Source organism: Hippoglossus hippoglossus, chromosome 6 (assembly GCF_009819705.1).
Source record: "Hippoglossus hippoglossus isolate fHipHip1 chromosome 6, fHipHip1.pri, whole genome shotgun sequence".
In the NCBI taxonomy this organism is placed as follows: Eukaryota; Metazoa; Chordata; class Actinopteri; order Pleuronectiformes; family Pleuronectidae; genus Hippoglossus; species Hippoglossus hippoglossus.
In genome coordinates this window covers 23094607-23119352 of record NC_047156.1, presented here as the reverse complement: position 1 = coordinate 23119352, position 24746 = coordinate 23094607, and the positions used below count along the sequence as shown (strand labels likewise).

The following is a 24746-nucleotide window of genomic DNA, read 5'->3' as shown; positions in this document are numbered from 1 at the left end:
GTAAATAACCTTGTTTCAAGACAAATATGAATGTCAGGCCTTACGGACACTTGGATGACACCACACGAGCAGTATAAAGGCATGTTATGTCTTTTATGTTGTTATATTACGTCTGAAGCTTTGGTCACTAATTTCTTCAATTGTATTTGATTCTGCTGCAACGCTGTTTACCCCTGAAACTCCAGAAGTGTTTTGTGGACTCAAACACTTCACCCACCTTTCATCGGCGTAGTGGTGAGTTGATAATGAGTGAATTCAAAATGTTCTGTGAACTATCCCTTTAAGATTATGGTTCAATTAAAGTGGCTACATGGTTCACATCATATGAGTTGCCCGATAGCTTGAGTTGACATTTGTTTATTGTGTTGGGCTGCTACAAAAACAACATGAACTTTTATTCAGTATCTTATGTTTGTTTTCTACCACTGCTCTTTGATCAAATAACCCAAACACAACAAAAAAATGATGTTAATATGATAGAAAGCAGGTTATGATAATCAGTTTATTTTCTGATCATAACAATTTGACCACGGTCTAACAAGGCTGCAAATAATATTAAAATTATATAATTTGACTTGTTATCTTTCAATTGATATATCATTAAAGTCTGTCAAATATCAGATGAAGGTTAAAAACTCATGTTCTTTACAGTTTTAGTTGATGTCTTCACAAGGTCCTGTTTTGCCAAACTCCCAAATATTCAACTTGCAGTGACACAAAACAGAAAAGCAGCATATCTTCACGTGGGAGAATGATTTTTGTTTCTGCTTTTGATAAATTACTTAAAACATCACACAATCGTTGAAACTGTAGCTGATTAATCCTCTATATATGAGCTACTTGATTAATCATCTAGTTTCAGCACTTGTGCCAACACTGGATATATGACTCCAGACACAGCTGAGTCAGTACTCAGAAAAGTGAGGTTTGATATCTGCCCTCTTTTGGCCCCATAGGACCTGATTTTAACATCCGTCCTGAGAGATCTGATCACAATTGGTCAGCTCTCAGTACATCTGTCCACACCTGGCAGTAAAATGCCTCTCCAGCGACCACGTGTGATCAGATCACACTTCCAAGCTCTATATGCAAATTAACACATAATGTCTGTTCATAAAGCCCAAATAGAAAGTAGGAAGTTTGAGCTTACTTGTGTGTGTCTTGGTTTGAGATGGATAGAGCAGAGTGAATCTGCGCACAGCTTTTCAATGAAATAAGATTTATCCATTTTAGAAAACGAGGCCAATATTAATATTGTGGCAGTATCTACTAAACACTGACTAGAGTATAAATACTTATGGGTCAGAGGACGTCAGCTGAATAGGTGATCCTTCAATGTGGCTCAGGACGCATTCACGTTCTTGATCGATCAGGTCTCAAATGTACGGTGGCTGAGAGAGCTCAATGCAAAACAAATTAAGAAAACACATGCAAATCGAAAAAACAACTTCATCAATTTGATGACACATCATCTGCAAAAAGTCAAAACACAGGCAAATACAGAAACGCGCTGCAAATTGCAAAAACGACAATGTTTCCAGGGGACCCAAAAAAGTGATGAACCTGTCTGTAGTTCAATGCTTTGTGAAGTTCGATCACCACTGACGAGAAGCCGACTTCAATAACGTCACAAAGATTTGAACCCGTCGTTAAATTGATGTTTTCTTGTGTTGTGACTTTTTGCAGCGCATGTGTTGTTTTCTTTTTGACATGTGTTTTCTTGATTTGCAGTACGCCAACGTACAAATGTGTCAACACTGCATCACTTCTCGGATCACTCAGGATGGATGTTAGTACCGGGTCTGTTAACTGATACTCTGATGTTCTTCCACATCAGCCAACCTGCTGTTTTTGTTTAAAAGGGACCATCACGTCAATTGATACCTTCCTATTATCAGTATGTATCCACTTCCCCAATGATTACAGATTGTCTCCTATGTCAACTAGATGATTCTGGTATTATTATTATTATTATTATTATTATTAGCACAAGTAGATCAAGGTGTGACATTTTTCACAGTCCAAGGTGAACATACAGTAATGACATCATTTAAATGGTACATTTTTCCAATTGTGGAGTGATGTTTTAAGCCTGCTTGTCAGGTGAGCTCCATTAGGGTTTGTGCTCTAACAATATCTGCACGGTTTTGCATCCCATCTGCTTTTCACCACTGCATGCTAGTGTATTTTGTGTCATTAATTACAGCGGAAAGAATTTATCCTCTTTCTGTTCAGTTTTTCATATGATCTCTTGCCATTCTGTCATCTGAAGGTGCAATTTAAGAGAGGGTTTAGGGAAGCTTGGTTTGCTGCTGTGGATGCTAATATGACCCTACTATGCAGATACATGTATTTGCATAGTTTTATTCATTGCTACCAGTTGCATAAAGTAATTTCAAAAAAGAAAGGTTCATGCACATGTTTTTTTTGCAGTTCACACAGGTTGGGTTCAGTTCATTTGCTATGTTTGGTTGTAGTTTGCAAATGGTTCAATCTAATGGCTCAAATTTTAACTGAAATACGCTGAGTACAGCAATTCAACCAAGCAGCTGAAAGTTGAGCAGGTTCAGTTCAGTGGTTACAAAACATATAACTCCGAAATTTGAAGCTCCATCATCAAAATTTAAGGTATTGTTAACAAAAGCATAAACTTGTTTTGGGTTTAAAAGGTTTAGGCTTACAAATAGTTGGTCCAGCTCTAAATTCGTTAGCTGGTAGTGTGCTCCGGGTGAAGTGATGGATGATATTAGCGATTGGTTCAGTTTTGTGGTCCGTTAGCATCCCGTTCAATCAGTGAAGAAACTTCTTGTATGCAACATGTCATGGTCTGAATTTTGACTCTGATCATCAAAGCTGAAGGTATAAAGCAGAAAGATATTAACCCACAGTTTTTCTCTGAGCTCAATAGAAACTGTGACACTCTCTTCATGCAAAACATGCTCTGAAATGTGAAGCCTAGATGACACAGAGACATTAGCCCACTGCTGGATATTTGTCATCAGTTTTCATTTTATTTCATCAGCCAGTAAAGATAAATCAAGCTAAGAGTGTCCAGCATATTTATAATTGGGGAACAAACACTCCTAGCAAACCTTTCTGAAAATTAAAGTTATGCAAATAGTAAAATGAAGGCTAAAATGTTGCCATTGTCTTTTCCTTTTTTGTTTTTCATTTATTTTCCATGTACTTACTTGGGCAGCCTCAGTGAGAATAAGTTGTACAGGACAGTTGTATGCAGCACAGTCCAGTCTTGATGTGAGCCGTGTGGTAGGAGTGGAAACTAAAAGTATGGTGCCTTGATTTGAAGTTGTCTCGTGACCGTACGGTGACATTTGCACACTTTGTATGACTTTATCTTCTCTTAATATGTTGTACAATGTTGAATATTTTTTGATGTTTTATTTTGGCCCAAAAAAGAAAAGTATAAACATGATATTTGTGTAAAAAGGTCCTTGCTGTAATATATTTGCTATCCATTCGTGTACAGTACTGGTGTTTTACTAATGCAGGACGTGAGACAGGAGACGGTATACTTCTCGATGTTATTAATGCCCACTGTAGTAGACTGAGTGTCGGCATATTTCAAGTCACAGTCATCAAATCAAACTGAATAGGTTTTCTAACTCATTCTCTCAGGTGATTTCTCAGTGGCCCAGAATGTTCTCAATGAGTATGATGTTCAGAAATGTGAAACGATGTATTTCTCATGTCATGTTTCTTAAGTCACATATAATTTGTACTGTTGAAATATTAAAGAAAGATATGTACTCGACTGTTGTTCTGGTGTTGACTTCAAAAGGCCAGAAAACACGTGTTGTGTCTGTTTCCAGAATTGATACTTTTTCTCTTGCTAAAAGCAGCTTATATCATGGAAAGAAGGGAAAAATATCATGATTTGTGAGTTGGTTAAATTTAAATTAGCACTAAATAATTTGCCAAACATACATTTCTTTTGATAATTCTCTGATAAATCTGAACCAGAGTCCACCTATAAAGGATTTTTTGTTTAAAGATCTTTAACTCACCCTCTGTGATGCTTTGAGCGGGCCAACAGATTCTGAATTTGACCAACCAGGACAAACTGTAATAAACAGAGTAAAAACACTGTCTCAAAAGGACACTGTTTTCAAACTAGAACATGTGGCAGTATGGATGTAGCCTCTGTAGTTGGAGGACTTGGAGGTGGAGGTGTCGGAGGTTGTGTGGTAGTTGCCTTTAGAAAGCTGCAAACTTCTCAAACTGTTACATTAAATGTTACAACACTATCACTGTAGACACATAGTGCACATCAAATATTCAAGTTTCACTTCTTTTATAATGATGGCACCAAGGACACTTTCTTTAACAACTTTTGGTCTGTCTCTGTCCCTGCAGCATGTGTTATATATTTAATGTTATAAATTGTACTTTTCCAAAAATATAAAATAATACAATAGAGTCCTTTGTTTTTAGTGAATGCAACATCTGCATTACTGTGAATCTGAAAATTAGTCTGCCATGTTTATTGCTATAAATAGGACACTATTCATAGCTGCAACGTCATGACATTTCAATGAAGAATATGGCACCAATGTGATCTGTGCTGTTTTCATTTCCTGCTTTCCCACATGTCTGAGATGGAGAGTTTTCTGTTGCTGTTACTCAAAATGTTACTGCTTAACTGAACTTGTACAATGGTGGCGTCAAGTCGAGGTTCGTTCTCTAGAAAAGCAGAGTCTTTGTCAAGCTTGTCTAACGGGTACAGCAACCCATGTGTGCTGCCTGCCAACCTCAAGGGTCAACACTGAGCAGAACAAGCCCCTGAAATCTTTTCACAGGCCAAATGAAAGAAATACTCCTGCTGCCCTTTCTTACTTGGTTCTTCCTGCAGAAAAATCCTGAGTGTTCTGAGTTCAGGGAGGTCTCTCTCCCTGCCGTGTCTCCCTCCTCTCACTTTCACTCCTTCACTCGGCAGCTCCTGTTAACAGCTTCTTAACAGCCTCCATTAAGCGTGTCTTAAATGACCGTCTTGAAACTCCACTCCCTCCCACCTGCTGTCTCCTCAACTTTCATCACCGCTGTTCCCTGGTTTCCTTCACTAAAGCCTGCCTCAGAGTCATCCTTCCCTTAAACAACAAGTCTAAAGCAGTGTTCATATTTAATCATATTTGGTGTATTGAGAAATATCACCTTCTAGTTCTCCTCATTTTCACCTCCTCCTTCTGTGAGCACTTTCCTTTTGGGGCTCAGGGGGAAATAATGCAATCAGTAAAACAATCAGAAGGCTGGGGGTTATTTATAATGGTCTGATAGGGAGGAGATTTAAGAGCGGAGGGGAGGCCAGATATAAGATTGCTGGTGAGCCCATTGGTCTCTAAGAAAATCTACTTCCATAAAGAGAAAGCTGGGGTTTCCTTTGCTTTTGGGGAATACAATATAAACAGACTTTTAGTTCCAAAACGGATCTGCTGCCCACCTCTGTTGCTCTGCTCCATTTCCAACTCTGGCCAAAAGGTGAGAAATCTTTGTCTTTTCTCTGCTGCAGCGGATTTCTTAGCACATATTGGATTCTTATGGAAACTTGTTGATCCAGTTGTTTGGCAGATTATAAATGTATTTGTTGTTTTGGATGTTTTGGATAAACAGAATTAAAAAATAATCCAGCTCTTTAGAATCTGTGACTGTCGGATGAAGGTGATGATGTTGTTTTATTTTAACATTAATAGCCTACGGTCAGTGATGAGGTGTGTTGGTGAAAATTGACTCGAGCTGGAAAGTGATAGTCCCAGTGTTTATCGCTGTCATCACAAACTGTTTGAATAGATTTTATGTGTCAGATTTGATAGAGTGATCTCTGGCTTCATGTTTAATCACATACAATAACAGGAAGTTTCGCAATAATCTGCATTGATGTTCCTATCACATTTCATTATCAAGGATGCTATTAGTTATTTAATTATGGTGTGTCTGTATATTTTCTATATTTTACATTGTAATATATATATATATTGCATTATATATTCTATATTTTAATTAATAGTACATATATAAAAGTTTTTTAAACGTAAATTTCAATAAGATCTACATGTGAGCTCCTCTGGTCTCAAGGCAAAACATCCGAATCACAATCATCAGTTTATATTAACATAATTTATGAAAGAATGAAACATCTTTAATAGTTTAAAAGTTTTCTTCCAGAATTTCTTCCTGTTTTAAATAAAAATCATTTAGACTATCACTGTATAACTATACAAGTGTACTGACGTTTTATATTGAAAATTACAATGTATAAATCCAATATAAAATATGAAATAATTGAATCGTAACAATAAAGCATAATTGGAACCATTGAAATACACTAAGTCAGTCATAAAATGGCAAAACTTTCTTGTAGGGACCGGATCTGTTGTCATGGCTAATGTGTCAATGAGTCCATTAAGCTGCTGTGGTTTTTACTGGGGATCTTTACTGTCAATCTGCTGGGTCAGTTCTTGTCTCAAGTCTGTAACTTTTAACGGCTACTTTAATCCTGAAGCATTTCTCATCTTTTCTTCATTATTCTGTTGAAAAAACTAAGACTCAAACAGTGTCGGATGAGAAATATTGCACCAGACATTACTAGTATCGACACTCTGTGTCAAAGGCCTGAATCTGGAGGATCAGAGCCAGCTATGTTTTTTTTCTTTTTGATGGATTATGTTGGTGATATGAAGCCGAATCTATTTCTAAACCTTCTTTCATCTGTTATTTGAAATTTAGATCCACAGGCTCACTTGGTACTGCCACTTTTTCTGTGTCAAAGGATTCTGATCAGTATTGGGAGCAAAAAATGTTTTCATTGATCTGCACAGTGGGGTTTAGTGCTGCTTCTGTAATTATTTGATGGAACAGTATCAGCCTGAGCTGCTCCTGATCCCTTCTGTCTGTTATTAAAAACACAGTTTTAAGAGAAATACCAGATCAGACACATTTTCTGGGTTCAGGCACAAAAAAAACCCAAACCCTAACCTTAAAGTTTTGACATATTGAAAACTAAAACAAGAAATCATGGCTGTGACATCTTTTCGACATTTAGTTAAAGATGTAAGAGGCTTCAGTTCTGTTTTCCGTCTGATCGGGTCTCTATTTTAGGAGAAGATGTCTAATGTTTGAGATGTTTGTAGCAACAGAGGAGGTATCAGGTGTTTGCTGATAATCTTCCAGAAGACAGACAGGGATGCCCGTAGGGAGACAAATGGACCCCAGATCTTTGCCCTAATTTAGACAAGAGGGTTTTTTCCTCAGTCAAGGCTGACCACTGAGCCGGGAGCCAGTGTTGGGTTTCCTCTGAGTGGAGCCATTATCCCCGAGAGACTAAACAGAGGGATTCCAGTCCTGTTCCTCTTCAGCCTGACCCCACATTCATCTCGTGTCCTGTTTCCCTGTTTGTGTTAGCCACACTGTTAATAACTTTTCCTGATAAATAACCACCTATGACAGTTTTCACCTGTCTCTCCAGTCGTCTGTCTTTACATTTCAGTATTTAGAAAAGGAACGTTGTTTTTTTGTGCAGGGTTTGAAGCCAAACAAACGTCAACATGTCAGAGTAAGTAACCCTGGTCTTATTCATATATTCAAGTTCTTTCGATTTTGCTCCTCTAATGATAAGCTCGCTTCAAACATGATTCTCCATATTCCATAAGTGTTTGTGCAAATATTTGTGTTTCATCTCATTTTAATTTTAGCCTTAAAACCATCCAAAAAGAAAAAAAATTGCATATTTACTTTGCATATTTATGATTACAAAATCATTTATATGAATCACAATAACATTGTGACTGTTTTTTCTCCTCAGAAAAAAAATGTCCTCGAGTCGCAAGCATCACATAAAGGTAAAAGTCCTTGTATAAAACATTGTTGTTTTATAGTGTTTTGTAAAGCAAGCAGAGGTGATTTGCTACGGAGCCCCGCAGGGTCACAACCAGAAATCTTTGAGGATCACTTTTGCATTCCCTCTAAATGTTTTGCGTTACCTCGCAATAGTTTCGTACGCAATATGTTTTGCTTCATCTTGCAAGAGGTTCCTGTTCCAATCATGTAACGTCATCTGTATCTACCCAGTTGTCCTGAGTACAGTAACTGGTTCTGATTGAATCAGACAGCACCCTGCAGATTACTGTACTGTGTTCTCCTGGAGAGAACTCTGAGAATCTGAGAATCTGAACATTGGTTGGGCGGATTTTTGTCTGTTATGGGGGAAAACAAGCAATAACCATGTGTGTCAGAGACAGAAACACAAACTCAGTGCAGCTTTCATTGACTGCATCAGGCTCAGGTCAGGTTCGGACACTGTCATGACGTTCACTGACTGTAGAACACAATCACTTATTCAACTTTTAATCATATTAAACACAGACTAGCTGCGACATAATCTAGTGACCAGCATAAGCAAGCTACATTCTAATCACATCACAGACACAAAAACAAAAAACAGAATGGCTGTTGGGTTCAGGTCGGACTTGATTAGTTTGGTCTTGTGCCCGTACAGGTTAAGTCCGAGGCTAACTCCATTACTTATGGCTTAGAAGGAAAAAAGTATTGTGAAGTATTGCAAAAATATTGCAAGATAACTCAAAACAAATGAATCCCCAGAAATATCCCCACCATGACCTTTCGGGGCTCCGTAAATGACAAATTGGTTGCTAGAAAAATGTTTTCACAGCAACAGATAACACAAATTGATTAAATCAGCATTTTGTAGCATCAACAATATTGGATGTGCCTTCATGTTTTCACGTTATCGGGCTGTTTCCTCTGCAGAGTTTGATGCTGTCCATCGCCAAAGGTTTGCTAGAGGAGGAGGAGAAGGAGCAAGAGGAGGAGAGGGGGAGGTACATGGAGGAGAACTGTCCTGCTGTCTCCATGCCCAGGAGCATGCAGGAGCTGCAGGCATGTCAAACACCAACGCATAGAAACACACAGCAACACATGATCACCCATTAAACACATTCATGTTGATAGTTGACTTATGATACTGGGTTCACAATATTGACTGAAATCATATCATGTCTATTATCTAAACAACTTCCTTTGCGGGTCACGTGGGGGAGCTGGAGCCAATCACCTCTTACATTGGGCGAGAGCAGCTCCCCAGCGTATCAGAGGGCCAACATATGTAGAGACAAACAACCATTCACATTCACAGTCAAATTAGAGTCTCCAATTAAAATCTAATCCCACTCTAATACAGAGAAAACATGCAAACTCCACACAGAGAGACCCTGGCGCAAACCACCACACCACCGTGCCATAAAGGGCTCTGCTGCTTCGTAAGATGATGTGATGTTAACAAATAACTTGGGTGGGGGGGGGGTGGGGGTGGGGGGGGGGGGTCAGATGATCAGATTTAGTTGATGTTATGCTTAACTTTGAAGGAGGACAGACCCCAACGGGGCCCAACGATGTTAGGGACACACACACAGGTCTAATCAGTATGTGATGGTCCTGCCTTCTCAGAGGGTGTCATGTGATTAAAAGACCATAACACCCACTGACACTAAGATGTCCATGACATCTACTAGTAATCCCTCTGAACATCTGCTGGTGGTTAGCAACTTATCATCAAACCCTGATGGCAATAAGGAATATTTACCATCTTATCTTGTATGTGCTGAAAAAAAGAATATTAAAATAATCTGTGTACACTGCATTACTTTGGCATCATGACATTTTACCGATGTTTGTGTTCAGGAGCTGTGCAGGGAGATCCACCACAAGATCGACGTGATCGATGAGGATAGATACAACCTGGAGGTGAAAGTCAACAAGTCCGACAAGGAGGTAGATTATTCTTATTGATAAATAATTTAACATAAATCCTGCAGAACCTTCAGTGGTTCAGTCAGAACAAACTCATAGTTCAAACCTACATAATTGTATTTTAAAATGTAGCAGAGGTTCCATGGTTTACCAAAGATAGCGACCATGTCACGGTAAGGTTGTTGTTTCGATCCCTCCTGTCCCTGTGTCGAAATGACCTTGAGCAATACACTGAACCCAAATTAGCTGTGCCCTTTATAAAAAATGCTGTATGGAGTTCTGGGAAAATATGAATAAAGTGATTAAGGGAACAGTAATGCTCCCCACAGGGTGATATGACACTGGTGAGAGACACAACCCACAGACACTGAGACAGGGTCATGCTCAAAATAACAGGACAGAGGGTAACACAGAGGGATCAGGAAGTGAAGTGACAAAATAAAACAGGAAACAAGACAACAGGCAGAATAAAAAGGTAACTAAAGTGGAGACTGGTGAGGTTTGCTATAGATTTTATTGACCCTATAACCTTTCTTAAAGGGATAGTTCACTGAAAAACGAAAATTCACTCATTATCTACCCACCACTAGTGGTAAACAGTGTTGCAGCCAAATCCAATATAATTGAAGTAAATTGGGACCACCAGGCTTCATTTTCGCACTGGTTATCTATCACCGCTTTTCACCTTCTAGATCGATGACCTGAAGATCAAAGTTCAGGACCTGATGGGCAAATTCAAGAAGCCTGTCCTGAGGAAAGTGCGTATGTCCGCTGACGCCATGTTGAAAGCTCTGCTGGGCTCCAAACACACAGTTAACATGGACCTGAGGGCCAACCTGAAGCAGGTCAAGAAGGAGGTGAAAGAGGAGGTGAGGAGCTGGCTGGTTCATTCACATGTGCAGTGTAAATGTGTTTGCAGCTGCTGCTTGCAGAATGTTATTATTGGCAGACACACACAGAGGCCTGTGAATAAAGTGATGTACCAAACAACACGCCCTATCTAACTAGCACAGAGCGGGGCAGAGCACAAGGCAACTTTCTTTGCTAGTTTCAGACCGACTCTGTTTTCCGTTTTCTTGTCCCGCACAAATGTTGTTTAACAAGCAAATATGCTTGTGACCATCTTGGTTGTATAATGAGGTGTGGTCATGTGACACAAATTCTCAGCTACTGACTTCATTGCACAGTGAAATGCAGCTGATAAGGCGATTGCACAAGCCTACACACACAGATGGCCAATATCACTCTGCAGTCTTCTTTCTTACTACCTGACTAATCCACCAGCTTTTAAAAAGAGACTGGGAAATGTCAATCCAGTTTATTCATTTCCCGCACGCTGTCCAACTTGCAATCAGTGATTTATTTTGCTTCGACGCAAACATTTTGTGAAGATTAGAAGCCATCTTAAATAGGAAGTGGCCGTCAGCCACCAACACACCAACCACACTCCGGAACACACCCATGACCCATTCACCTAATCTATATCTACCTCCAGATGTCCAGCCTTGGCCAGATGTTGAACTTTTGATTCTTTGATGCAGATTTTTACATATAATTTCTGATTTGTTGAGTTAAGTAAAGTCATGTTTCCTGAAACCACCTGATCCTGATCCATTTCCTGTCGTCTTGGTGTTTCAGGATAAGGAACTGCGTGACGTCGGCGACTGGCGTAAAAACATTGAAGACAAAGCTGGTATGGATGGCAGAAAGAAGATGTTTGAGTCCGAGGCTTAAGTCAGCGTCTTAACAAAGCTGCAGAATTTGTAGTCTCTGTTTTCCACTGACTGCACTGGTTCAAACTACCATTCAGACAATTAATATGTAAGCTGTGAAAAGTTCTGTCAAATAAAGAAGTAAAACCTGCTGAAGGAGATGTTTCCTTATGTTTACTTGGTTTTACACGTTTGTCGTAAACATACTGTATCCAAACATACAACTGAAATACTCTAAAGACTATGAATATTAATCATTCTAATTTTTACAAATTCGAGAGTCGGTCTTACCTAAGGTCATTTTGAGTCTAAATGAAAATATGAAAATAACAGGGGATATACAAAGGGGCGTCGGCTAACCAGAAGGTTGGCGGTTTGATCCCTGTCTCTCCCATTCCGCATGCCAAAGTGTCATTGAGCAAGATACTGAACCCCAATTTGCCCCTGACATCTGGGCCAGCAGTGTGTGAATGATGTGTTGTGGAGAAAGTGCTGCACATAGATGCTTTGTATGTATGTGTGTGAATGGGTGGATGTGACTTGTATGGTAAAGTGCTTTGAGTTGTCATTAGGACAGTGCTACAGACCTTTTATAAATCAAAGCAAGCTAAATTATCTTCTTTAAGTAGAAAATAGACTCACTTGATTGTTATGAGATAAATATTGTATTTTCTTGACACCATTTTATGTTGGTAAAAGAAGTTCAATGCATTGGAATAGTGATTAATATTCATAGTGATGATCCAATTTACTGATTCATGTAACAACTGCGGAGCAACTCATACCCTGTGCCTGCTATACCCCTATCAGGCAATGCTAATTTTTTTATAGTGTAATAACATAATTTCATCTGGACAAATCGTAAATAAATCTCTGATCAGTATAAATGTATGATTGTCTCCCTCTTAACTGCAGAAATATCTTGGAAAATGTGTTTTCTGCAGCGGTTGGTAGAGTAAACAGTAACAATACTCAAGTAAAAGTATTGTTACTTTATAAATATAATGACTCAAGTAGAAGTAAAATATCTAAAATAAGTACTTGAGTCAGAGTAGTAAGTAACTTTATTAGAATGTATTGCGTTCAAATAGGATATTAAAAGGTAATAAAATTGTAAAGTGCAAATGCCAAAATACATGTTGTTAAGCACTGTTTGCTTTGAAAAATCAAGAAAAAACCTTCACTGAATCCTCATAAGAAAGACTTGGATGCAGCCTGCGTTGTGTGTGCACATGCATTTAGTTTCCAAAACAAACAGAAATTTTATTTTAAAATGTTCACCTTATCAACGCAAGATAGGAAGATTCAAATTCAAATTAATATTCCATTTGGCACTGGTGTCAAGCCCAATTAATGCCTCTGTGTCGAAGCTACGCCGTAGCGTTGCTGCTTGTTTTGTCTCTATGTGGTAATTTACTTATAATTGAGCTCTGTGACCTTCAAGGAGGACATATTCTCACTCACTTTCATACAGTGGCTCTAGTGCAGGGTCTTAGAGGTTAAGGGCGCCATACGTCAGAGCCTGCATGAAGTGACTAGTAGGTGCGTTTGGTAATCCATCCATGCTTCTTACTTGGTTCTTCCTGTTTTATGATGTGCAAAGCCGCTAATGATGTAAGACTGACCCAAGTTTAAAGACGTGTCATCTTCATTACATCCTAGAAGGAGGTGTAATTGTATAGTGAGAAACATCGAGACACACGACCACATACAAATGATGTTTCCCTTCATATGAACTCTTTGAACTGCAGTTATTATTGGACACTTCTCAGGTTTTGATGTGTGCACAACATTTCTCAACATTCTCCAGGAAAAGATCATCGGTAAGTCTTTTTTACCAATATTACTGTATTTATTTGTTATTATTAGTTGATTTTAACATTTGTCTTAAAAGGCGGTATATAAGCATTTAGTTTTAGTTATAAGCATTTATAACACTATAATGTAGTTGTAAGGATTTTTAGGTTGATTTGCCGATAACTAACTCCGTCTGTGAACATACACAAGTGGAAGCTGGTGAGCACATAGTTAAATTAAAGAAATTACATGTTCATAGAAGAGTTGTGATTGTTGATGTATTCTGTGTATCAATATACATAACAAATATGATATCTGTTTAAAACTACATTACACTGTGTTATACACTATTTATTAAATGTTTAATGCTCATAAATAATAAACAGGGGCCTAAAGTGTAATTGTGTTTTTGGCCTTTATCAGACTTCCTAGATGTTTAATTTTGATATTACCTTGTATAATTGAGTTAACATTAACGTGACATCATGGTTTTGTCTTTTCAGGTATCAAGCTGACTCTAGGACGGCTCCACTTCTGCTGCAACTGTTGTGTGAGTTAAATTTACTTAAGTCTTTTCATTATAGGTACAATCTGTTATCAAGACATAAAGATAATGACTGCTCCATTAGCAAAATCTAAAAGCCTAACAAAGAGAAACACCAAACAACAGTAAAAATCATTGTTTTACTTCCGATACTGTTGAAAGGCTTGTTTGACATCAGCTCATAAACACTGCAGCCATGAGGTTCACTGATAGGTCTTTAAAAAGCCATTGTGCTTGACTAAATTTGCAACTATCTCTTTGTCAAGCTGCACAAACTCCCCACAGATGTCCGGCCTCATATTTCTGCCATCATGTGAATGCCCATTATAATCTCATAACACCAAACCAAGTGCCAAAGCTTCAGCTCCATGCAGCATGGAAAACATGGAATACATTCTCCACTCTATGTTGGTGGAAATGTGAACTAGAATATGAAATATAAAATGTTTCCAGATTAATATACAACTGCACTTTTGCTGTATCTTGTCAGTGAGGGTTTTCCTATGATATCAAACCTTTAAATAACTTCTGTTGTATATATATTAACTTTTAATTACAAAATGCCTCTGTGGTTTAATCACTTTGCTTCATTTTGTGCATCAGGACCTCGATGGTACAAGATAATACAGATAAGAATCTTAAAGGGCGGGTTATTTATAATGAGGCGCTCAGAGGAAAGGGGCAGATGACACTGTACTGTATTTCATGACCTTGCCAGCTCATTGGTTTGTCTAGTAATCCACTTCCATAAAGAGAAAGTGGAGGATTTACAGGGCCTTCAGAGATTGCAATATATACCTTCTTAACACTTCTCTGCCTGGGTCTGTGTCTCTGGGACTCTGACAAGTCTGCTCGATTAAAGTAAGAACATCTTTCTCTTTGGCCTCTTTGCTATTGTTTTAGTGTGTTGAAGGGTGATGAAGTCTAGAAGCATGCGGCATTGTGGCTTTTTGGTTGCTTTTGTTGATTGTTCTTTGGCGTTATTTTAAATACTTTGCCTCATCGATATATTTGTTGGGAATTTATGTTTGGTTTGTGTCAGCGGAAGGTTGTAGAAAAAGGTTACTCACACGGTCATGAGACTAAACGCAGAGTGTGACTGGCTGGTGTTGGCTTTCAACCAGAGGTTACATCAATGTGAAATGAATGTGGTCGGTGTGTAGCCGTGTTAAATTGGCAAACTTTGCGATTGGAGTGTTTTAACAGGACTTAATTGTCGAGTATGGAGAATTTTAGCCATATGAACAATTAGTAGTCGATGTGCTCTGTGAATTGAGGACACATGGAAAAATGTCAGCTTTCTTTCAGTTTCATTGACTATTACAACTCTTACTGTTGTGTTTTATCTGGAGTTCAGTGGTTAAAGGAGTCATTTCTGTGTTAGCTTAGAAATATGAGGACGTGAGTTCCATCTGCGGTTGTGGCAAACCTGTGATGTACGGCCTGTTGATGAGCTGTGCTGTAAAGGAACACCACAACAAGGCATGAAGTTGAAAATCGAGCCGTTAGTGTTTATCCTCCTGTCACCACCGAGGGTTGCGTGTGGAAAACCTGGACTAATCTGTAGCGGCTGCCAACCTCGGTCTCTGTCTTCACTTTACACTTCACTTAAATCCCTGCCCACCAGATTTAGCCTGTTTCCTTCACAAATGTTGCAGTGTGTTGGCAACAGTGACACTTTATTCTGCCTTTGTCAAAACAAGATTCCTACAATGGATGACCTTTTACAAGAGATTTTGTTTTAGTCTTTGAGTGGTTTTTTTTGTGGTTTCTGTAAATGTATGGACCTGATCAACAAAATGTCTTTGAGATTCTTTTTTTTTTAAAGATTAAATAGAAATTAAATTTATAGAGTTAAACTTAAAATAAATCGTTTATGCTGCATTCTCTAGATAAATTGTTACAAAGTTTTCACTCTTAGGAGGAAAACTTGGTCAAAACTGTAATGTCTTTTCTAGACTTGTTATATTTTTGGTTTTTTGAACTCCACAAATAAAGATTTCTTTGATAAAGTAGTTTAAAAGACCTGATCAAGATTTATTTTAGATGTCTTCTCTTTCAGATATGACATATCGAATGCTATTGTACCTTCCTGTCTGTATTTCGCTGGGTGTACAGCAGATGAAGTGTTTGTGCATCTGAGGTAAACCCAGCGGCAGGTTATTTTTGTGAAATGCTCTAATGTCGTGGCTGTGCGAGGGATGGTGTTGGGTTACAACAAACCCTGCCACCTTCCTCCCTCCAAAGACAATTCCACCCGTAACACCCACTATCAATTTCTTAAGACAAAAATCATGGCACAAATTTAACTCTGACGATGTTATCTTGTCTCCAGAGCAATGTGTTACTATGTCCTCAGAGTGTCGAGTGTCTGAAAATACATTGTCGGCTCGGAGATACCCCGACTGTTTCACAGACGACAGCCATTTGATCCTGGGCCAGCTATGTGTTTTGGGATGCCTGCAGTGGTTGCCAGACGTCTTTTCTTTTAAGAACAGCCCGCTGTCATGTTTTTTTGTCTCCATGGCGAAGAAGTTAGGAACAGCTGTGGCTCCAGGAATAGAGTTTTAATCCATTGCACTGTCACAGCTCCTAAACATTACAAGCAGCTCAGGCGGCAACTATCTGGCCTCTGAGTACCCCTGGTAGTGGCCTCAGATCCCTCAAGGCTGGTACTTAAAGGGTCACTTTACCCACAGTACTTGTATCTGTTTATAGATTTCTTGCTTTAATTTAAAGTATTGAAGTTTAGAGACTTGTTTGCTAGGAAAAATAGTGTAGCTGTGGCTGATGGGAGCGCCATTAGTTTTGGAGGAATATGGTCAAAAACCTGACAAAAAATAATTTTGACTTGATGGAAAAGCTAGATGAAAAGCTACTGATATTTGTTGAGACATTCAACTTGAAACTACAAATGCAAACCTGTGGTGCTAGAAGAAATGTCAGGAGATGTCAGTTGGAGGTTTCTCCTGGTAAAAGATAGTGAAGTGTGTGAACCCTTGTTCTCAGTTAGTCATGAAGCATGAACTCACATAGACAGCAAGACTCCCGATCACACAACGGAAAATTCTGCAGTACGAACTGTGCAGCAATAGTCGTGGTCGTTGTCGTTAGTTGATGATAGTTGTGTAGTGTGAACTCGACTTTAATGGCCTTGTGACTTGGTTTTACTAACTGTAAAACAGTATCAAAGTATATCCTTTGATATGCTATTTGCCTTAACCTTGGATTAGCAAAACAAAAAATGCAGGTTTGTCAACTTCTGTTGTATATATTTAGAAATTCTAGTTCCGTACCCAACATCATGGTGCTGCCTGCTGGTATGAGACTCGGCAAAGCATGCAACAAGTTCCCCTGTGACGGCTGCTTTTTCATATTTGACACTTCGAGCTTAGCACTATTTCTTGTTCACATGGTGCTTTTTGCTAAATAAAGTTGTGCTTTATCAAATCACAGGGAACCTGTTTCAGATTTGTATTCTGTACTGGATGAAAATATAGTGAAGCTGCCATTTATAATGTGCTGTGTGCACTGTACTTGATGGGAACTTTTTTTTTTGATCTGGTCATACACAAGACTGTGTGTAGAATGTTTGGATGTTAATACAGCAATGTTTTCTATATTTGCAAAATGTTTAGCAAATATCAAATATGAAGTAATATGCTCTACATCACTACCAAACAAGTTTCAAATATTTATATTTCTAGCTACCTCAAGTTTGAAAAGTGTGTCATACTGAATAAATCTAACAATTTGGAGAATAATCAGCGAGTGACTATGAATGATGGGGTTATTAGCTTTGTAGAGGAAGATACCACTGTAGTTCTTATCATACATAAGTACACGAGATTGTTACATGCTCTAAATGCTTTGTGGAGATACTGACAATTAGCATTTTTTATATATATATAAATGTAGCACATTTTGGACATTACTAAAAGGTTAGATTAAGAATGTCAATATTGATAAAGTTGCCATGTTATTGTAATTTAAGCTGGCTACAGTGTTCTGTTCACATTTAGCATGCTAAAGCTGTCCAAGTTATGTAACATACAAGCATTTAATATTTAGCATTGCTAGTGTTAGCACAGCATATTAACATTAGACTCAAACTAAAGCTATGGGTGAAAGGGATTCATTCAGTTTAAGAGAAATCTTATTTTTTATTCAAAGTAATGTAGAGTTTGACCTAATAATGTTAGCATGCTATGCTAACATGCTAAAATCTCCTTAAATCTTGTAACATTTCGTGGTACCTTGTTAAAATACCCATTTAAGCATGTCATAGTGAACACATGTTTAGCCATGTTAACTTAACAAGCTAAAAAATAGCATGTTAGCATTCACATCCAAGTTCCGCGTAGGGCAAAAGTCGAAGGTTGGAAAAGTGTAGGCTACATTTTGCCGCTTGGTGGCGCTCAAAGACCAGTCAGGAGATCATTTAAGTTATAATGAGTCATGCTCTTTGCGCTGTTTATGACTGGACCACAGTGCTGGACCCCTGTCCCCTGAGCCCCACTCTTAGTGTGTTTAAATATAGTTTTGGGGACATCAACATGGCCTTGGTTACAAAGATCAGTTAATTGAAACCTCCTGGAATCAAAATGATGTCTTAAGATAGAATTAGCTGGATCCAATCATGAAATGTGAGAGAGGTGAGCTTCTACGGTACGAGAGAAACAGGAGAGACATGACCTCAATATGATGCAGTTGGATAGCGTAAACACAGATCAGCTACAACATTAAAAACACTGACAGATGTAAATAACTTGGATTTTTTGTTATATATCTGTTACTCTGTGGAATATATTAGGCAGAAAGTTCAAGTTCTCAGTTGGCAGCAGGAAATATGTGCAAGTTTAAGGATGTGAGCAACCGACGAAGGCCAATTGTGACATTAGAAAACTGGGTCAAAGCATCTCAAAAATAGCAGGTCTTGTGGGGTGCTCCCATGATACATTGGTATCTACCAAAAGTGGTACAGAGAAGGACACCTTGGTTACCAACAAAAGGATCATTTACACCCAAGAGTCATTGATGTACATATAGGGAGCATAGAGCCTGCAATGTCTAATCCCTCAAAAGTTAATTCTGATCATGGTTGAAAGTTCTCAGAACACAGTGCATCGCAGCTTGCTGCATATGGGTCTGTGTAGACGCAGACCAGTCATAGTGCCCCTGTCGACCCTGGTCCACTGTTGAAATGTTTTACATTGGGCATGTTAGCATCAGAAGTGGACCATGGGCCAATGGCCTGGTCTGATGACTCGTGTTTTATTATACGTCATGTGGGCAGCCTGGGGTAGAGATGGCCGCAGGTAGGGCAAGGAACCTGACATTCATGTAGCTGAACCAATCATTGTACACTCTGTCATTATTACAGTACCCCTTAATGTCAAAAGTATCTTCCAGTAGGATAGCATACCCTGCCAACAGTTTTTTCCAAAGAGGCCTCACCTGGCAGCTTACCGAAATAAAAAGGATGTACTGTACCTTTGGGTGGTCGCTGATTACTGTGCCCAGCTGGAGTTGGCTGCTCCCGATCAGCTCCAGCAATATTTCGGTGACAGCATAGAATGTGCACTTGAGTTTCACCATTCTGAAAGCCCTGGCATGTCAGTTGTCCGGGTGCACTGTGCTCGCAGTACGGTTCCGTCCTCACCACATGTTGTAAAGAGCCAAATAGATTTTCTCGAGCCTGTTGAAATGAGCCAATATGGACAGGTAGACAATTAAGGACCTTTATAGTTCAATGAATTCTTAAATCTCACCAATCTCAGCCTTGTTAGAGATCCTATGATCCTCTTCAGGGGCCATTTTGTTGATATACAGGGACATTGGTGCTAATATTATTTTCCACTAATTTTCTTATTTATGTATCCATAGTAAGGCTGGAGCAAAAGTGGAAACTCTCCATCCAAAGACCCAACAACATCACCAAATACTGTATATTGGATTAGATTTTTCACCTAAAGCATGGTGATAATTAACATAATCACTGTTCTTCACTAAACCCAACATTATTCAAAATAGTTTTACCCAATAATGTAACATAACAATATCTGAATAATGAGTTTATAATAATGAGAAGAAATGTTCGCACACTTTCCTGCATATATTGACCAGTCACCATGAATTACATAAATATGACCAGGTGATCCCTAAATAGAACATGATGTTTACCGACTGCTGCAAATCAATCCTTACGTCATATGATCAAAAGAAAGCTCAGCTATTTGATAAAATGCAGATAAAGGTGACCTCAAGCAGCAGATGACAGTTTACACTTAATTTCAATACAAAATAACAGTGTCCTGTTTGTTGTTGCTGAAACACTAAGTGTATTTGCTTTGTGTGTCTCTTGCGAGTTGATAATATTGGTACAGATGTATTGCTTGTGTGATGGTGGACAAACTCCAGCAATGTCTCTGTTTTATCACATATCTAAAGGTAAAAAAAAAATGTTTCAATCTACCCTTTTTGTTTTTCAAGCAGATAACAGCAGGATCCTGCAGCAAACATGGCCACTGAGTAAGTACTTATAATCAAACTTAATAATGAATATTGTGCTGCTTGTTTGATGATTGCTGATGTTGTTGATGGCAAAATGGCCAATGAGCCAAGGAACGAGTCATGCAGATTGCTGAACATCTTGCACATACATACCATAATAGTCTAACTCTGTGTTTGCTTTGAAATAGATCCATTTCATGCTTTTTCTTAACACCGTCCATTTGATATTTATGCATACATGGCTTCCACACACATGACACATGTGACACAAGCCACATTTGGAAGTGATCAAAAATTACCAGCGACAACAGCATCAAATTAACAAAAGTTATAAAACAGTATCAACTCAATATTTACATCATCACTGGATGATTCTGTTAAATAAATGATAATGATGGAATTGTGAAAAATGTATAATAAACCTCCTTTAATTCCCCTAAATCTGATGAATGTCTTCATGTTTGTCTGCAGGAAAAGACTGTCTGCGAGGCGTAAGCATACTCTGAAGGTAAGAAATGAATAAATAGTGGAGAAGAGATACTGCTGTGTTTCTCTTGCTTACTTTGAGATTTTTGCTTAATGTACTTAAGGTTGTATGACACTGTGATCTGCAGAGCTGTATGCTGGTGGTGGCCAATACTTTGTTGGATGCCGAGGCCGGAGTGAAGGTTGGTGAGAGGGAGAAGTTCCTGGCAGACAAATGTCCCTCTCTGGATATTCCATACTCCAAGGACGAGCTTCTGGTGAGAGAAAACAGAACAGACTGTCCCGGGTCAGTCCGGGATAAGCTGCTGGCAGGGTTATTACTGGGTTCTGGAGTCAGGCTTTAGTCATCTCTGAAATCCTGTTCATAAATATCTAACAACACAATTTGAACAATTTCATACATGTCTATAATGGTAAGCACATGTATTAGCAAAGATTTGACTCTGAACTTAAAGTATTAATACAAGATGAAAATATTTGAGATCAGCACAAATTAGTTTGTTTAATGCCTAGGGTTAGGATTAGGGTTGAACTTTACTTCAGGCACACTGCAAACTCAACAAAAAGTGACATTTACAGTACTCTTTTTTCTTCTACAGGAACTTTGCGAGAAATTTCATGAGCAGATTGACATCAGCGAAGAGGAGAGGTACTGCATAGAGTTCAAGCTCAACATGGTGCTCAATGAGGTGAGACACGTTTTCAGGCCTGCTCACAGTTTTGATTTCAGCAGGTCTCTGAGCTGTTCATATTCATGACTGACTCATGCAATTAACTTTTCAAAAGTTATGTTAACTTTTAGATTTGGGTGCAGTAATATTATTTTTGACTACTAACATTATATTACAGTTATAATGCAGTCTATTGTCCGTGCAGGTTCAGTAATGCTGTATTGGCCCAAATATAAGAAGTGTAGTTTTTTCAAAACTACATTTGAAAAAGGTTGTGTCATTATGTATTCACAAATTCAGAAGTGTTTTTTTAATGGAGGGAGTACCAGTGAAATACACATGGTGGGTTGTGCAGTCTTTAGAGACCATTTATAGGGACCCCCTCAGAGTGAGTCGGTGAGGGTTGGGCTGGTTTTTCTGCCACACAGGAAATCATGACAGAAAACTAGTTAGGCCATCTCAAAGCATCTTTACTGTATCTTAACAAATAAAAAACAATTTCATTTCATCAGTCCCTCCGAATCCCTTTAACAGGAGGGACGGTAAAGGCTGAAACGTTCCGTTATTGGGCTGCATAATCTATGGGAATGCGACTATGCGTCCTCCAGAAGTACTCCTTCTAAAGGCCAGGGCCTGATCCGCTTGACCCATCACACTGACAACGTCACAATTGCACAGGGAAACAGATTATATCTCATTTCATACTTTGATATGAGAAATGTACCAGCCTCACCTTCCAGCAGGCCAATACTACCCTGTTTGAGGACACAAAACAACTATACCCGCAAAATGTTAAAAACACAATGTGACCTACAATAAGAATTAATGTGTCCTTTTGTCTTGAATCTTCCTACAGGTCAGAGATCTCAACATCAAGATTGTGGATCTGAGAGGAAAGTTCAAGAGACCTCGGCTGAAGAAAGTGCGTATGTCTGCTGATGCCATGCTGAAAGCTCTGCTGGGCTCCAAGCACACAGTCAACATGGATCTGAGGGCCAACCTGAAGCAGGTCAAGAAGGAGGTGAAAGAGGAGGTGAGTTGCTTCTTCTACAGTGGTCCTCATTCTCAAACTCTATACAGCTGCGGAGTATTTGGTGAACCAGCAGGCAGGGCTCACAACTTACATCTTGTTTTTTTGTTATGACACTTGAGTTTGATGCTAAAATATGGTAAGATTAAATGGGAACGTTAAAAAGAGATCCAACAGTCAAACAGAAGGTTGAATGATTTCTATACTTAGGCCACATTATAAAAGATAACATAACTGAATTCGTTTTTTAGGTCATAAGAAATTAATCTTGCCCACATTCAGACATTCATAGAAGAAGCCGCAAATGACTCATAGATCACACATCTGAAACCTGTGACAAACGTCCCTTAAAGGTTTAGTGTGTAGAATTTAGTGACATCTAGTGGTGAAGTTGCATGTTGCAGTTGAATATCCCTCACCTCACCCTGTCCTTCAAAACATGAAGGAGAACCTGTGTTAGCCTTCAGTTAGCCTTCAAAACTCAAAAGCTGTTTAGTTTGTCCAGTCTGAGCTACAGTAAAACATGGCAGCCTTCATAGAGAAAACAACAATTCATACAATTTAGATGAAACACACTAGTGAGAACATCACTAGGATTATTTTATATAAAATGTCTGCCAATAGATCCCTTTCACCTAAATCTTACACACTGAACCTTTAAACCATTTTTCTGTATTGGGATTTTGTATTGTATTTTACAAGTCTATCAATCCGAAAGCTAACAGTTACTGCATTTCTTAGATAAAAGTAATGAAGTAAAAAGTAGCTCCATCTGAAATTTGGAGGAATAGAAGATAAAGTAGCATAACATAGAAACACTCAAATAAAGCACCACTGATTTATATGATAACAACGTAGCTTATTATGGTTAACATTCTTATTTGCTATGTTTTTCTTCTTTTTTGTATATAATACAGGTTATTATGTAATGTAAAATAACTCTGAAATAAATATCATCTGTGTTCACAGGACAAGCAGCTGCGCGATGTGGGAGACTGGCGTAAGAACATCGAAGACAAGTCTGATAGGAAGAAGATGTTTGATAGTTAAATGCCATCTGTCACTGATTAAGGATTAAGAGTGGTTTTCAGGACAGAATTCTTGTCTCATGTCTTTGTAACTGAAGAGTTTTATTCCAAAATGCAGCATATCCACTTTAACGTTTACCTTTACGGAACAGGTAAGACGTGACAGCTGTGGAGGTGATAGTGATAAACTGTTCTGATATGGTACAGTAAGTGATAAAGGGCCTTAATCGGATAAATCTTAACTGTTTAAAAAAATGAATTAAATGAAAAGTTTCACTGAAGTACTATTGAAAATCTGTAATGTGATCTGAGCTAGATAAGGCACAGCTGGGTTAGAGGTTTTTTGTGTGTTTTTAGTTTTGTAGTTTTGGATATCTCACTTTGGAACAAAACTCTTAAGTTGGATTTAAACTGCTTTTGATGTATTGTATCTTCTAACGTCTCTTGGTACATGACTAGTGAATCAAACCTGCTTGTGCTCTGATTTATACCTCTGCATAAAAATGTCAAATGTGTACAATGTACCATCCTCATATAATAGCACTGTGGCACTGCATAATTCACAAGTAGACCCCACTATTTGGTCGTGATAAGGCCGTTTGTTTGAGGCTTTATGCGCAGGTTGGGTTTAGGTTTATTTAGTTTCAAATATTTGATATCAGGTTTTTCTTTCACTGAATGTCTGCCTCTATGCTTTTGATGTGTTGTAAGTAAAAGCACTTAAGGCCCAGTGTGAAGAGGGAAAGTGACAAAGCCGTACGTTAGCATGACAAGCTAGCAATCATGATTCAAATGAAGCAAAACGCTGTAAACCTGCTAGCTACTGCAAGTCTAACTGCAGAGGTATAATTCAGTCCACAGTCTGTCCCCGACAACATCATGTCATCTTTTCTTTACTAATCACAAATGCGATGATCTTATTCTCATCTTGTTGCAGTCACATTAAATACAAAAGCTTCATGTTAATCTTGTTCAGAGTCTCGGATTTGTTTTGTTCTGTTTTAGTTCACAGTAGTTGATCTACAACTTGAATTAAATGAAAACCCATTAGCCTGTTTTCAATTATAACCTCAGGTTTTTGGAGAGTTTGGTCCGCTGCTCGCATTTTTTGAGGTAAATAGAAATAATGTACCCGACATAAAATGTCAGCTTCTCTCTCATCCTGCTAAACTTAGACCATAACTTCTT

General features: G+C 38.5%; 2 protein-coding genes and 1 long non-coding RNA gene across 5 annotated transcripts; all 3 read left to right on the top strand.

The window, feature by feature from the left end:
* Nucleotides 1-1458: 1458 nt before the first annotated feature.
* On the top strand, nt 1459-3770 carry LOC117763099. The gene is made up of 2 exons (XR_004614117.1): nt 1459-2103; nt 2565-3770. It is a non-coding gene; the product is annotated as an uncharacterized LOC117763099 (long non-coding RNA).
* Nucleotides 3771-5312: 1542 nt separating this feature from the next.
* Nucleotides 5313-11641, top strand: LOC117763095 (troponin I, fast skeletal muscle-like). Its single transcript, XM_034587989.1, has 7 exons — nt 5313-5493; nt 7532-7564; nt 7814-7850; nt 8779-8907; nt 9709-9798; nt 10470-10646; nt 11416-11641. Exons 2-7 carry the CDS (start codon nt 7557-7559, stop codon nt 11509-11511), a joined length of 537 nt encoding a protein of 178 aa, XP_034443880.1. The 5' UTR covers nt 5313-5493; nt 7532-7556; the 3' UTR covers nt 11512-11641.
* A 2944-nt stretch (nt 11642-14585) lies between these two features.
* LOC117763096 (troponin I, fast skeletal muscle-like) lies at nt 14586-24529 on the top strand. 3 transcript variants are annotated; one of them, XM_034587991.1, is made up of 7 exons: nt 14586-14691; nt 20323-20361; nt 20815-20851; nt 20958-21086; nt 21429-21518; nt 22357-22533; nt 23500-24529. In XM_034587991.1, exons 2-7 carry the CDS (start codon nt 20351-20353, stop codon nt 23578-23580), a joined length of 525 nt encoding a protein of 174 aa, XP_034443882.1. In that variant the 5' UTR covers nt 14586-14691; nt 20323-20350; the 3' UTR covers nt 23581-24529. The 3 variants fall into 3 exon arrangements, with proteins under 3 accessions (XP_034443882.1, XP_034443883.1, XP_034443881.1); XM_034587992.1 differs by having other exon boundaries at nt 14612-14691; nt 20326-20361; XM_034587990.1 differs by lacking the exons at nt 14586-14691; nt 20323-20361 and having other exon boundaries at nt 20801-20851.
* Nucleotides 24530-24746: the final 217 nt, after the last annotated feature.

Bases quoted from the DNA above. Each gene is read 5' to 3' on its own strand.
- LOC117763095 (XM_034587989.1), top strand. The intron at 8,908-9,708 runs GCATGTCAAACA...GTTTGTGTTCAG, and splicing joins GGAGCATGCAGGAGCTGCAG to GAGCTGTGCAGGGAGATCCA. The intron at 10,647-11,415 runs GTGAGGAGCTGG...TTGGTGTTTCAG, and splicing joins AGAAGGAGGTGAAAGAGGAG to GATAAGGAACTGCGTGACGT.
- LOC117763096 (XM_034587990.1), top strand. From the start codon at position 20,801: ATGTTTGTCTGCAGGAAAAGACTGTCTGCGAGGCGTAAGCATACTCTG. The intron at 20,852-20,957 runs GTAAGAAATGAA...TGTGATCTGCAG, and splicing joins GGCGTAAGCATACTCTGAAG to AGCTGTATGCTGGTGGTGGC. The intron at 21,519-22,356 runs GTGAGACACGTT...ATCTTCCTACAG, and splicing joins TCAACATGGTGCTCAATGAG to GTCAGAGATCTCAACATCAA.